This window comes from Hemitrygon akajei, chromosome 30 (genome assembly GCF_048418815.1).
Source record: "Hemitrygon akajei chromosome 30, sHemAka1.3, whole genome shotgun sequence".
Lineage (NCBI taxonomy): Eukaryota > Metazoa > Chordata > Chondrichthyes > Myliobatiformes > Dasyatidae > Hemitrygon > Hemitrygon akajei.
The window spans coordinates 22,279,562-22,295,164 of NC_133153.1; the positions used below are offsets into that span (position 1 = coordinate 22,279,562).

Below are 15,603 nucleotides of genomic sequence, written 5' to 3' on the forward strand. Positions count from 1 at the left end.
GTGAGACCCCACCTGGAGTATCGTGTGCAGTTTTGGTCTCCAAATTTGAGGAAGGACATTCTTGCTATTGAGGGAGTGCAGCGTAGGTTCACAAGGTTAATTCCCGGAATGGCGGGACTGTCATATGTTGAAAGATTGGAGCAACTGGGCTTGTATACACTGGAATTTAGAAGGATGAGAGGAGATCTGATTGAAACATGTAAGATTATTAAGGGATTGGACACACCAGAGGCAGGAAGCATGTTCTCACTGATGGGTGAGTCCAGAACTAGAGGCCACAGTTTAAGAATAAGGGGTAGGCCGTTTAGAACAGAGATGCGGAAAAACTTTTTCACCCAGAGAGTGGTGGATATGTGGAATGCTCTGCCCCAGAAGGCAGTAGAGGCCAAGTCTCTGGATGCATTCAAGAGAGAGTTAGATAGAGCTCTTATAGATAGCGGGGTCAAGGGATATGGGGAGAGGGCAGGAACGGGGTACTGATTGTGTATGCTCAGCCATGATCACAGTGAATGGCGGTGCTAGCTAGAAGGGCCGAATGGCCTCTGTCTATTGTCTATCATTTTCATTTAATAGCCTTTACTATAGCACCTAATTAAAGGAACTTCAGAAAGTCAAAATGTATCATTCTTACTCATTATCCATTATCAGTTGTTAGTACCAAACTAAAAACTCTCAGATTTATTAAATATGACTTTTCATTCACATATTTATATTGACTCTGTTCAATCCTGTTATTTATGTGTCCTTTTACCACTTGTTAAACCTTAAATTGTAGTATTTTTAGTTACACCGAAGTCTGGCTAACTGGTGTGCAGTTCTTGCTCTCTTTCTCTTGTTTTTTGTAATTAGTGGGATTATATTTGCCATTTACAATTCTTGGGGAACTATTCCAGAATATGTAGAATTTAGAAGATGACGATGTATCTATTGATGCCGGACTTGGGAATACCAATCATTAGTTTCTAGGGATTTGTCAGGATTTACCAATTATTTTCTCCAGGAATGCTCTTTTTATACTAATGATTTCTTTCAGCTTTTCAGCCTGGACCTGCTTTACTCCACTGTTTCTGAAAGACAATGTACTTCATTTGTTTTAAGATGCTAAGAGTAATCTCAAATTCATTTATTGAGAAGTATGGGAATAGGAAACTTAACTAAGTGGGACCTAATATCATCATAAAATAGATGAATAAGCATTCATCTTCAGTACTTGCATTTGTTCACATGATATTAGATCTAATGTTAACTGAATTCAGCATCTAGCTCGAAGTCTGCTGGTCTTTCACATTTTATCTTTTCACATTTTATCTTATCTTTCTTCCATCTTAACTTTCTGTAATGATGCAACTGAAAACCCTGCTACTATATTGCTTGGGAATTGAATTTGTGCTTCTGGGTTGTTGAGCTGGGTAAATGGTCCTGTGATCTAATAATTTTGCCACAACTGTATTAGCAAAGTAATCAAGTTTGTTGTAGCAGAGGACCACTCACTCCTTGAGCCTGCTTTGCCATTTTACATGACCATAGCTGATCTGATTGTTTTTCAGCTCTGCATTTCTAGTGAACTTTCAGCTTGCTGCTGACGAAGAATCAGTCTACCTCTACCTAAAAAAGATTGGAAGAATATGCTTCTGCTCCACTTTGAGGGAGTTCCAAAGTCACACAACCCTCCAAGACAAAATAAGTTATCCCATCATTGTCTTAGGTGGAAAAGTCTAGAACTGGATGCCATTTAAAAAGTGATCCCTAGTTCTGGAATCTCCTACAAGAGGAAGTATCCTTTCCATCACCACTAAAACAAGACCACTGAGGATCTTTTCTATCATTCAAGTCACATTTTTAAACTCGAGTAAATGCAAACCTAGCTATCCAACCATTGTTCATAAGACAGGACATCCATTCGAATATCAGTGAAGTAAGCCTTGAACAGCTTGAAGCTTCTTTACATCATTCTGATGTGATTATACTGTACATATCAATGCTGTTTATAACTGAAACATTACCTCCCTACTGTTGTATGCAATTCTTCCTAGAAGTAGGCAAACTCCTTTTTAAATTTTTTTGCTGGACCTACATATTAGTCTTTTGTGAATTGTGTGCTAGGCACCATCCCCCCCCCCCCCACCCCCCCATGTCCATTTGCAATTCAAGGTTCTGCAGTTGCACGCTTTTTAGATAATATTGTGGCGACCCATTTCCTAGCACACTCGAACCGGCTCATAATTAGCCAGTGTGCAGGCACAAAGGCTAGGTCCGCAACAAAGGGAGAAAAGCCTGCGGGGTTTGCGAATACGTGTCTCTTGGAACATCCGCGCCCGGGGAGGGCGGGGTGAGGGAGGCTTTAAAGCAAGGTTGTGGAGTTCGAATAAAATTAACTTTGACTGCAGTTTATCGACTCCGTGTCGTTATTTTAGCGCTGCGTGTAGCACACCGCTACAATTGGTGACCCCGACGGTCCAAACGATTTTGGACCGGAGATGACCGACGCCGCATCAGTTCATGTGGTTTCGTTGAAACTGCTAAGCTTCTGGACGCTACGACCTCACCTATGGTTCCAGCAAGCAGAAGCCCAATTCCACGTTCGGCAGGTAACCTCAGAGGACACCCGTTACTACTATGTGGTGAGCTCCCTCGACCAGGACACAGCGGCCCAGGTTGCGGAGTTCGTACAGTCTCCCCCGGCGGACGGCAAGTACACGGAATTCAAAGGCCTGCTCCTAAGGACTTTCGGACTCTCACGCCGCGAGCGAGCTGCCCGTTTACTGCACCTGGATGGCTTGGGAGACAGGCCTCCATCAGCTTTAATGAATGAGATGTTGTCTCTGGCCGATGGACACACACCCTGCCTCATGTTTGAGCAGGCATTCCTAGAGCAGCTGCCTGAGGACATACGCCTGCTGCTGTCCGACGCAGATTTCAGCAACCCCCGGAAGGTGGCAGCCCGGGCGGACTTGCTGTGGAACGCCAAGAAGGGGAGTGGGGCGTCCGTCGCACAGATCACCAGGCCACGCTCCCAGCAGCAAACCAGACCAGGCCTGGCCGCAGAGCCCGCTAACCCCAGCGGCAGGGGTAAGGAGACCAACGAACAATGGTGCTTCTACCACCAGCGGTGGGGTGCAGAGGCCTGCCGTTGTCGCCGGCCCTGCCAGTTCCCGGGAAACGCCAGGGCCAGCCGCCGCTGATGGCTACGGCGGCTGGCCTTCGCGATAGCCTCCTGTATGTGTGGGACCAGCGGTCGGGACGCCGTTTTTTGGTCGACACCGGTGCCGAGATCAGCGTCTTACCTCCGACGAGTTACGACACCCGCAGCAGGGCACCAGGTCCCCCCCGAGGGCCGTGAACGGCAGCACAGTAAGGACCTATGGCACCCGTCAGGTGCAGCTACAGTTCGGCTCCAGCCGGTTCACGTGGGACTTCACACTGGCCGCCGTAGCCCAACCGCTTCTGGGTGCAGATTTTTTGCGGTCTCACAGCCTACTGGTTGGCCTGCCCAGGAAGAGACTGGTCCACGCCGAGACCTTTCAGACGTTCTCCCTGGGTGCAGCCCAGTTGCCAGCCCCTCACCTTGGCTCCATCACGCTGTCCGACAACGACTTCACCAGGGTCCTGGCGGATTTCCCATCGGTTCTGGCACCGCAGTTCGCGGCAGCCATGCCCCGACACGGCGTACAGCACCACATCCCGACCCAGGGACCACCCCTCCACGCCCATGCTCGGCAGCTTCTCCCGGACAAGCTCCGACTGGCGAAGGAGGAGTTCAAGAGGATGGATGAATTGGGGATCATCCGGCGGTCCGACAGCCCATGGGCCTCCCCCCTGCACATGGTGCCCAAAGCGATAGAGGGCTGGAGACCGTGCGGCGACTACCGCAGGCTGAACGAGGCTACCACACTGGACCGCTATCCTGTGCCGCACATTCAGGACTTTGCAGCAAACCTGCACGGCGCACGGATCTTCTCCAAGGTGGACCTCGTCCGGCGATACCATCAAATCCCAATGCATCCGGACGACGTCCCCAAAACGGCTCTCATCACCCCGTTTGGCCTTTTCGAGTTCCTCCGCATGCCGTTTGGCCTGAAGAATGCTGCACAGACGTTCCAGCGGTTAATGGACGTGGTGGGACGCGACCTGGACTTCGCATTCATCTATTTGGACGACATCCTCATAGCCAGCAGCAGTCGTCAGGAGCATCTGTCCCACCTCCGTCAACTCTACGCCCGACTGAGTGAGTACGGTCTAACAATCAACCCGGCCAAATGCCAGTTCAGGCTCGACACCATTGACTTCCTGGGCCACAGGATTACTGAAGACGGGGCAACCCTTCTGCCCGCTAAGGTAGACGTGGTCCGCCATTTCCCCCGACCCACCACGATCAAAGGCCTTCAGGAATTCGTAGGTATGGTCAATTTCTACCACCGCTTCCTCCCTTCAGCTGCCCGGATCATGCGCCCCCTGTTCGCCCTGCTGTCCGGTCCAGGCAAGGACATTACCTGGGACGAGGAGTCCGCCGCCGCTTTCATTCAAACGAAGGAAGCCTTGGCGAACGCCGCGATGCTAGTGCACCCCAGAATGGACGTCCCTACCGCCGTCACAGTGGACGCATCTAACACGGCAGTCGGTGGGGTACTGGAGCAACTCATCGCGGGTCGCTGGCAACCCCTGGAGTTTTTCAGCAAACACCTGCGGCCACCCGAGCTCAAATACAGTGCTTTCGACCGGGAACTGTTGGCGCTATACCTGGCAATCCGGCATTTCAGGTACTTCTTAGAAGGTAGGCCCTTCACCGCGTTCACGGACCACAAACCGCTTACCTTTACGTTCATGAAGGTGTCCGATCCCTGGTCGTCCGGCCAGCAGTGCCATCTGTCCTACATCTCTGAATACACGACGGACGTCCGGCACGTCTCGGGTAAGGACAATGTTGTGGCGGATGCGCTCTCTCGCCCTAACATTCACGCCCTTTCCCCAGGGGTAGACTTTGAGGCGCTGGCAGAGGCACAGCAGGCAGATGAGGAGATCCCGAGTTACAGAACTGCAGTCTCCGGTTTGCAGCTTCAGGACCTCCCCGTAGGCCCCGGTGAGAGGACCCTACTCTGTGACGTCGCCACCGGCCAGCCCTGTCCTGTCGTCCCGGCACCTTGGCGGCGACGTGTTTTCAACTCCATTTCCGGATGGTCTCCAGCAGGTTTATTTGGCACGGATTCCGCAAGCAGGTCCGTGAATGGGCCAGAACGTGCATGCACTGCCAGACGGCCAAGGTGCAGCGGCACACCAAAGCTCCACCGCAGCAGTTCCACCCCACCCACCGCAGTTTCGACCACATTCATGTGGATATCGTGGGACCCCTGCCAGTGTTGCATGGAGCGCGGCACCTCCTGACTATCGTGGACCAGTTCACAAGATGGCCAGAGGCGATCCCACTCACCGACACCACCTCCGAATCTTGTGCCCGGGCACTGATCGCCACCTGGGTGTCCCGTTTTGGTGTACCGGCCCACATTACCTCCGACAGAGGCGCCCAGTTCACCTCCAGCCTGTTGTCTGCTATGGCTAGCCTTTTGGGGACACAGCTGCACCACACCACTGCCTACCACCCACAGTCGAACGGACTAGTGGAGCGTTTCCACTGTCACTTAAAGTCGGCTCTCATGGCCCGCCTGCGAGGAGCTAACTGGGCAGACGAGCTTCCCTGGGTCCTACTCGGCATCCGCACAGCGCCCAAAGACGATCTGCACGCCTCGTCGGCCAAGTTGGTGTACGGCACACCCCTGGTTGTCCCTGGGGAGTTCATACCAGCCCCAAGGGGGCAAGAGGAAGAACCCGCAGCGGTCCTGGGCAAACTACGCGAGCGGCTCGGTGACTTGGCCCCCATACCCCCTTCGCAGCATGGGCAGAACCCGACCTGTGTACCCAAAGACCTGCAGAACTGTAAGTTTGTGTTTGTACGATGGGGCGGGCATCGGCTGCCGCTGCAACGGCCCTACGAGGGGCCGTTCACGGTGCTCAGGAACAACGGGTCCACGTTCGTGCTGGACGTTGGGAGGAAAGAGGAAGTTTTCACGGTGGACCGACTCAAACCGGCCCATGTGGACCTGGCGCAACCGGTTGAGTTTCCGGCACCGCGGCGCAGAGGCCAACCTCCCAAACAGGGTCCGGCCCAGACTGTGGACATTGGAGGGTGTATCGCCGGTTTTGCGGGGGGGTTATGTGGCGACCCATTTCCTAGCACACTCGAACCGGCTCATAATTAGCCAGTGTGCAGGTACAAAGGCTAGGTCCGCAACAAAGGGAGAAAAGCCTGCGGGGTTTGCAAATACTTGTCTCTTGGAACATCCGCGCCCGGGGAGGGCGGGGTGAGGGAGGCTTTAAAGCAAGGCTGTGGAGTTCGAATAAAATTAACTTTGACTGCAGTTTATCGACTCCGTGTCGTTATTTTAGCGCTGCGTGTAGCACACCGCTACAATATGTTTTTTAAAATTTTTCTCAGTATGCATTTTTACATTTTTCTACATTGTACTCCATTTGCCAGATCGTTGTCTGCTCACTTAGCCCTGTACTTTTAGTAGCCTCCTCATGTCCTCTTTACAGCTTCAATTCCATACCTATCTTTGTGTCATCAATAAATTTAACCGCACAATTTGGTACCTTCATTCAAGTTATTTATACAAATCTAAAAAGATGAGGCCACAGCGCCAATCCCAATGGCAGAGTGCTCTTAAATCTTACCAGACAGAAAAAAAAATTCACCTCTGCCTTCTCTCAGTTTCTTCCAGTGGTTGCAAGAGGAACACATATACACAACTATCTTATCTTAATTTGAATTATACAATCTATACTTTCAGTGCTGGGAAAGTTACTGGAGGGGTTTCTGAGAGACAGAATCTATCTGCATTTGCAAAAGACAAAAACTAATTAGGGATAGACAGTATGGCTTTGTGCATGAAAAATTGTGCCTTATGAATTTGATTGAGTCTTTTTGAAGAGGTATCTAAGAGGATCGTCAAGTGTAAAATTATATACATTCTGTACACGAGACAAGAACATTCCAAGCTCCTAAGGCAGAGGTGTGCCCTCCACAGATATCTCATTTCCCATGTAAACCAACCATTGCTTGTCAAAATATTAGCACTGGTTATGAACTCATGATTTCTGAAGTTTCATTTGAAGAACCACGATTCATAAACCATCTGAGATGTTAAATCTAGTAACTGTTCATATCACCATCTCACCTACTTCATTTTAACACTTCACTCAGGCTTATGTTACCTGTTTCTTCATGTAAGGGAAGTTCAGGGGAGACATCAGGGATAAGTCTTTTACACAGAGGGTTGTGAGTGCCTGGAATGACTTGCCAGGGATGGTGGTGGAGGCTAAAACATTAGGGGTATTTAAGAGCCTCTTGGACATGCACATGGATGAAAGAAAAATGGAAGGTTATGGGGTAGTGTGGGTTTAGTACTTTTCTTTTAAGGATTATATGGGTCATGAGGGCTGAAGGGCCTGTACTGTGCTGAAGTGTTCTATGGTAATGCTTTGAGATAGGTATAGAATCTGTTCTAATTTAGCAATAAAAAATGTCGACATATTTTGGCCAATTATCAAGAGTTTGTTTCTAATAGCATAGACATTGAATGTTATAATGGGAAGTGTGAAATAAGCTATTTCCATTAAAAGTATTTAATTTAGATATAATGAAACATTGTGGAAATGGTATCTGAGAATTTTTCTTCATTGTAATGTGAAAGGATATAAATGACGAATGAATTTTTATCTCCTTTGGTGCTGCTGGTATTAAACTAAAATATGGTTAAATTTAGTGTGACTAACATCTTCTGTTGTTTTCATCATGAGTATTTAATTCTGGTGGCAGAGGGAAGAGAAAAGGTAAAGGAAATGCAACAATCGTCCTTTTCACCTCTTCTTATCCCACCACCCAGTGACCCAATTTTTCCAGGTAAACAAGTGGTTTACTTGCTCTTCCAGTGTACTGCATTCAGTGCTCACAATGCAGTCTCCCCTGCTTTGAAGGAACCAAAATCCAGATTAGGTAATCACACTGTGGAACAGCAGCACTCAGTCACAAAAATTATTCTGAATTTTTGTTGCCTCCCACTTTAATCCCACCACCACTCTGTCCTATCTGCCTTCTGAACTATTACAGCAAGGCCCAACACAAGACTGAGGAACATCGCAGCCTTCTGGACTCAGAATTGACTTCTCCATCATTAGGTAATTTGCTCTTTCTTTCATTCTGTCTGTGTTAGAATTACCAAAATCTGCCAGTCAACTCTGTGATTTTAGTTCAGTTTTTCTTTTTCTATACTCCATCCTGGTGAACATGCAGTTCTGCATAAGTAACACAGTTCTAGCATTGACAATATAAATCATAGATAAAGAGGCATAATCTGATCCTAACTGCCATATTGACTCATTTGGTCTCATTCTGTCAGTGACAGTCCCTGAGTTTTACCCACTCGTCTGTCAAATTTTCTGTTATTGTAAAGTTATATGCAAGTTATTTTTCTAGTTTCTGCCCCAAAGGTCAGTCATATATCTATTGCCATATAACTGAGATAAGCTCTTTCATCATACTCTGAGTACTGAACCTATGCCCTTTTTCCATCTAGTGCTTCATTACAAGCCATTTGGAAAATTCAGAAATGCAGGTTTGGCACAAAAAGTAACATTAAAGTTCTGAACCTAAATCTTTTTTTTCCCTCTTGTTTACAATGTTATTTATGTATTTATCTAAACCTATCTTTTGTAATCTTTTGAATATTACAAAATTTAATCTATCTTCACTCTTACATTAAGCATTAGGCCATTTGACATTTGCTGAGATTTAGGTATAATTGGTAATTTTTCAGCCATTTGGAGATTGTATGTTGAAGATGAGTTTGAATTGCAACTCCGATGCAGTCATGTCAAACTGGGATACTGATTTGCAAATGCTTAATATTTGCCCCTTATAACATTGATGTTGATACATTTGTAATATAATGTAATACAGCCTTGAGTTTCAAGGCACATAGGGAATTTTTAAATGTATGATTAGTAATTATTTTAATGTGCCGTAATTATAAAAAAGCATATTATAAAATTAAGATTAGAGCAGAAGATTAAAATCTACATAATTATCAGACTGAATATCATTTGAAAAAAAAATTAACTGAATTGTGTGTCCTTGATTTATTTACAAAATATTCACTTCTAATATGTGATATTGAGTGGTTTCTTTAAGTTTAGTACTGCAATGGGAACTGTTCAAATTAATGTACACCTGTGACCTATGGGAATTCTTTACCTGTCTTTGATTTCTTGTGCTTACTTTAATGTTTTTTAATATAAAGTTAGAATTTTTTTGTTTTAGTTACTGTACTTTATAAAAGTAATAAATATAAAATATCTGCTCATGATTTCAAGTGGAAATCTCTGTTTTGTTCTCTTAGATTGCCCAAGTATCTCAGTAATGTTGGTTACATTTAGGCTTTGCAAGCGTGCACAGTCATGAGGAAAATTGTATTATAATGCAATTGCATGTGACTGAATCCAAAACAGTGGGTGGCCCTGTTTTTTTGGCTAATTATCTAAGGAATCTACTGCACTGGGAGAGCAGTTCATCTCTGTATTCAGTGGTCATTCTTATTGGTGAGAAAGCATTGGCAAGTTGATAGCCCCAGAGAAATGCATTTTAATGTTGAATTGAACTGGTCACAGTATTTCATTTGAATTCAACTTAATATTGGCTTGCCAGAACTCTTTTAAAAACAATGAGAAAATCATTTTAAAACATATTCGTAAACATACTTGGAGTCCTAAATTTTCCCATGGACTAGTTAAGATAATATTTAAAATATTAAATGAAATGTACAGTATACTTTGCCTGTACATACATATTGTTGAATTCATTGCAATCCACAATAGTCAATGGCTGTTCTTCTGGACTAATGTTACAGCGACACAGATTCTAATCCACAGTAAGAGAATTTCAGTTTAATTAGTTTAGAAACATGTTAGCAATAATGGCTATATAGAAGCAAATGCTGAAGATGCTGGGAATATGTCAGTAATGATGACTATTAAGTTGTTATAAAAAATCTTGCAACATTTATGGAAGCGAATCTCGGGTCCTTTCAATCTGGGCTATGTGTAATTTGTCAACCACAGACATATGCTGGAATACTATCTGAAATAGGCAAGCACGCCACTCAGTTAAAATAAGAATACGCAAAGTAAAATGCCCACCACTTACAATAGAGAAAAACAATAAAATTGTGAATGAGTACTCAACTGTACTTGCATTCAATGCCTTGTAAGAAGAACTTGCTAGACAAATATCATCTGACACGATTGATGAGATCTATTGAGACTTTATTTTACAATGCTCATGATTGTCCCAAACGTGTAAAAATGTTCAACAGCCAAAAAATCAAATGATCAAAATATGTAGAAGCTTTTCTTAAAAATATCTTTAAAATAACATTTAAAGTTACAACATTAGAGCAATCAAATTATTTTTATTTAGGAAGTAACACCATTTGCTCGTTTGCCCTTTCTTCTTTGCATATGTGAAATTGGTATTCTGATAAATTGGCTCATGATTCCAAAAGAACTCCAGTGTGGTATGGGATCCAAAATGATTGTGAAGTACCAATGAACACCATGTGGAATACATTGTAGAGCAATCAAAAATATGTCAGCAATTTTGGGATTTTTACACTTGGACAAATGCTGAAGTTCCAAATTTTGTGATATTAATGAAGCTTCACTGTAGATCTGCCAGTGAAATACAGCAATAGCTGAGCCATTGTTTTGAGGCTAATACATGCTGATTCGAGTGGGGAAAAGTCATCACTAATGATTTTAGTCAAGTGTACCTACATAGCAAGGATCATATACGGTTTCAGAAAATAAGCAGTCATGGAACTTACGGCACCACAGAATTAAGAGTTTGTTGCAGAATACTAAATATCTTTGGAACTAAGGAAATAAACATAGCTAATTAGTTTCTGATAAACAATTTCCTGGATGAAACAGAAAACACTGTGTTTTACAATGTTAAGTGCATTCCACAGAACTGTCCCGTAGATCTAATTGGAGATGACTATGGGTATAATTTGTTGTTGATGGAATTGAAAAATAACTTTGAATATACATATGACAACTTGTCATCATTACTAAAGAATAAAATGGGGCAATGAAATCTGCCAGTGTAATACTGCAGTAAAGCTCCAGTAATGTGATACACTTGGTCCAGATTGGTAGAGTTTCCAGAAAATTACAAGTTATTTAAATGCACCTTGTGCTAAATAATCAATCTTCTGGAATATATTTTATTACTTGTAATTTATTTGTGGCACTATGGTAGCATAGCAGTTAGCACGGTACTATTATAGCATGGGGTGTCCCAGAGTTTAATTCCAGTGCTGTTCAGTAAGGAGTCTCCTTGTCCTGCCCGTGGGATGCATGGATTTTCTCCGGGTCCTCTGTTTTCCTCCCACAGTCGAAAGACATAATCGGTCATTGTAAGTTGTCCCATGATTAGGTTAGAGTTAACTGGGTTTGTCAGGGGTTGCTGGGGCAGTGTGGCATAAAGGACTGGAAGGGCCTACTTCACACTGTATCACTAAATAAATAATGAAATAAATAAATCAAGATGTACAAAAAAGCTGGATGAACTCAGCAGGTTTTTAATTCCCTCCCTCTCCCTTCCCCCATCCCACCGTCACTCTGTCTCCTCTTCTAGCTGCCTATCACCTCTCATAACTCTGCCTTCTACTGCCCATAGTGCTTTCCCTTTAGATTCCTTCTTCACCTCTCCTGCCTACCCCTCCCTGCTTACCCTCCCCCACCCCTTGATCTTTCCTCTGATTGGTTTTCCACCCTTCCCCCACCTTCTTTATAGGGCCCCTGCCCCCTCGTTCTTTAGTCCTGATGAAGGGTCTCGACCCGAAACGTTGACTGCTCCTTTCAACGGATGCTGCCCGACCTGCTGAGTTCATCCAGCTTTTTGTACGTCTTGATTTGACCACAGCATGTGCAGTGCACTTTGTGTGAAATGAATAAATATTACTTTGAATTGTGTGTGAGTTATACATAGTGTCTTGTGAACCTTGGTCCCAGTATACATGTACTGCATGACAATAAACTTTGATTTATTAATGTCCCCATATACTTACAATTCACATTTATTAGATGTTGCACAGTATTACAGTCAATTTTCCAGTGAGCGTGGTTAGTGCAAACGGTGTACAGGAACAAGCTTCCTGTTGCCTTTCAGGGACCCTTGGAACAGGGGCCTCAGGGGAGCCTGAAATTGTCACTTATGAACCAGATACTGAGCCGGCAGGATTTCTGCATAGTCAGATTGTGGATTATTGGAGTTTCACTGCCTTCAGAGTTGAGAGCTTGATAGCATTCATGAAGTGGTTATGTCTGTCTTGAGTTTCATCCCATTATCCTTTTCTTCAGTGGCGTGATTCTACTTGCTAGTACCTCTAAAGCTCAAGGTATCTTCTGTAACTTTTGAGTGCTTTGAACATCTTTCCTTATGCAATGATGATCCAGATCATACACAGTATCTCAGTTGAGGGTAATTCAATGCACATTATAATCTCAGAATCATGTTCTATGATTAATCACTTCATTCTTGTCAATTTGAATTTAATTTGATGGGTTCAATGCCATTTCACATACGGAATATGATTCCCATTGGTTGTTTCTGGTTCTCCTTTTTGCTCCCACCAAAAAATACTAGTGTAATTGGGTCAAAAAAGTCACTTTAATCAGTATTCTCATTTCCAAGACATTAATTTCCAAGCTCACTGTCAGGTAGTACAAATCATGGAGGTCCTGCTCAATTGTGGGAAGAATGGTATCGACATATTACTATACTGTCAAACAGGGAGTAAATGCTTTCACTGATATTGTAGAGTATTTTTTGACTAATTCTTTACCTATAACAAATCAGGACAATGGTGAGAAAACTAGAGAGGGCAGATGGGATGGTTTCCTGACGGCAAGTTGTTATGATTAGGAATGCACTAACTGAAAAGAAGCAGATTCAATTTAAAAATAGAATTTTAAATACAGAATCCACAGGACTCACGAAGGGTCTCGGCCCGAAACATCAGCAGTGCTTCTCCTTATAGATGCTGCCTGGCCTGCTGTGTTCCACCAGCATTTTGTGTGTGTGTTGTTTTTATCTGTGCTGTATGCTTTTGTACTCCTAACCTATGGGTAGAGCATGGGGTTAAAACCGATGGGTTCCCACTGATTGCTGCGGATGGTGGGCAGAATAGCCTGCTTCCATGTTTTATGAAACAGCTCCCCACCACCTTTCCCATTCATGGAAGAGTTTATTGTTCCCACATTGACCTCATAGCTATCACAGAATCCATAAAACCCAAGAGGAAATAATTTGTCCTCAGAATGCCTAATAAGATTGCAGTGAAGAAGAAATAGGTATAATACTACTTTTAAGTGAGTATATTTTGTGATCACTTTGCTATGTTGTCAGAAATTCAAGTTGTGGTCCAAACTCAATAAGAACTTAGAATCTATCCAAGTTTATTTTGCAGAACTTCTTAAAGCTAATAGTTCAAAGCTATATTTTGACCTGGATTTGAAGTAGTTCTACAAAGTGACAACTTGACATTGCATTGTTCCACCAAATCCCCAAATCATTTATCTTCACCATATGTGAAGTCTGTGTTTCATTTAGTTATTCTGAGTGGTTAATTATTTGAATTTTTGTTTTTTTTTTGAGTTAAAATTGTGGATTACACATCTAATCATGGCATTAGCTCTTTCATTTTCAGAAAATTGAATCTTCATTTTGGCTATATAATCTGATTCTGCTGGTACATTCCTTCAACTATTCTAACAAATCTTTAAAGTTTGCAAATTAGTTTGCATTTGTATTGAATGGACCTACTTATTTTATTGCAGTACCTCCATTTCATGCCAAATTGTGTTTTTCCACTTTGGTAAATCCAAGAACACCACTTTACCTCCTTATGTGCTCCCTTTTTTTAATTAATAAGCTGCACAAGTCATGATGGTAAAAGCAAATGCATCACATTGAAGTTTACTGAAAAATAAGTAACCTTTGAATTGGGGCTGATTACAATCAGTAGTTTATTCCTATATAAGTAAGTATTAATTTTTCATTGTTGACTGATTTGCACACTGTTTGTTTAATTATCCTTTGCAATTTATATATAGATGGAACTTGCAGAAATTTGTGCAAGATGTGAGCGCTACATTGGAACTGAAGGTGGGGGTATGGACCAATCCATTTCATTCTTGGCTGAAAAGGGAATGGTAATTATTTTATTTCAAATTTTGAGGTACATCATTCATTACTTGCATAAAATGATTACAGTAGTCTGTTTAACATGCTTCCTTTTATTATCATGTCAAAAGTGAGGATGTTTGATGGTGACTGCACCAAGTTCAATTTCAGTTTCAACTCCTCAGCAAATGAAGCAATTAAAATGTGTGTAACAAGATCATCATAAAAGTTGGGAATCGACTAATAAGTGTAAAGGATCATTAATTCCAGGCATTGGCCATCTCCAACATGACAGGCTAACCGCCTATTCTTGATATTAAATGAGATTACAGTTGTAGAATCCTCCAACATCAAAATTCTGCCAGTCACCATTGATTTATAACAAGACCAGTCATGAAAATAAAGTGCCTACAAGAACAGATTGGACGTTGGGTTGCCTTCAACAAGCAACTTGCCCCTTGTCATCACAAAGACGTTCCACTGTTTACTAAGGACATCAGAAGCAAGCTTAAATATGTGAGAGAGTGGTGGAAGCAGTTATTTAAGGAATGTTTATGAATTGGGCCATATCTATATTAATCCCATCTAGATTTGAATCACATAGGCATGGAAGGCTATGAGGAAGGTGCAGGAAAATAAGATTAATACAGATGAGTGCCCATTGGTCGGTGGGGACATGGTGAACTGAGAAGCTTGTACAATTCTTTAATTCTGAATGTTTACTTCAAAAAGTAGAACTCTGCAGATAGAGTTGTAGTTATAGAGCAATACAAATTGGTAGAGGCCCTTCAACCCAAAAAGTCCATGCCAACCACAGTGCCCATCCTTCTAGTTCCAATTTCCTGAGTTCAATACATCTCCTAGCAAGTTCCATCCCTCCATGTATCTAACCAAGTGCTTCTTAAATATTGTTGTTATACCTACCTTAACCACTTCCTTTAACAGCTTATTTAATTTATTCATCACCCTTTGCAAGAAGTTGTTGCTTCTTGGGTCCCTTTTAGAGTTTCTTGTATGCCCTCTAGTTTTGGACTTGTTACGAACCCCGTAACTGGGTCACTTACCAGCAAAGATAGAGAGGTCCGTTGAAGTCTGATGATACTATTTTTAACAGTATTTATTAGTAAAAATACACAAAAATAATATCAGTGCAAATATACAGATAATATACGTCGTCAATACTAAATCTAAAAGTGTGGGTATAATAAAATAATCAATAAGAAATAAGCTCTATCGTTGTCTAGGGGATAATGTATTGTCCAATGGAAATATAAAGTTCACTCAGTTCATGCAGGCTGCAGCCTTTG

At 43.1% G+C, this 15,603-nt stretch overlaps 1 protein-coding gene across 1 annotated transcript in view; it reads left to right on the top strand.

Moving 5' to 3' along the window:
* The window catches only part of galk2 (galactokinase 2), a 130,546-nt gene that overhangs the window by 72,569 nt on the left and 42,374 nt on the right, over window positions 1-15,603 (top strand). The window contains exon 6 of the mRNA XM_073033093.1: window positions 14,227-14,325. Within this exon, the coding sequence (XP_072889194.1) occupies window positions 14,227-14,325 (99 nt within the window). The remainder of the gene's footprint in view (window positions 1-14,226; window positions 14,326-15,603) is intronic.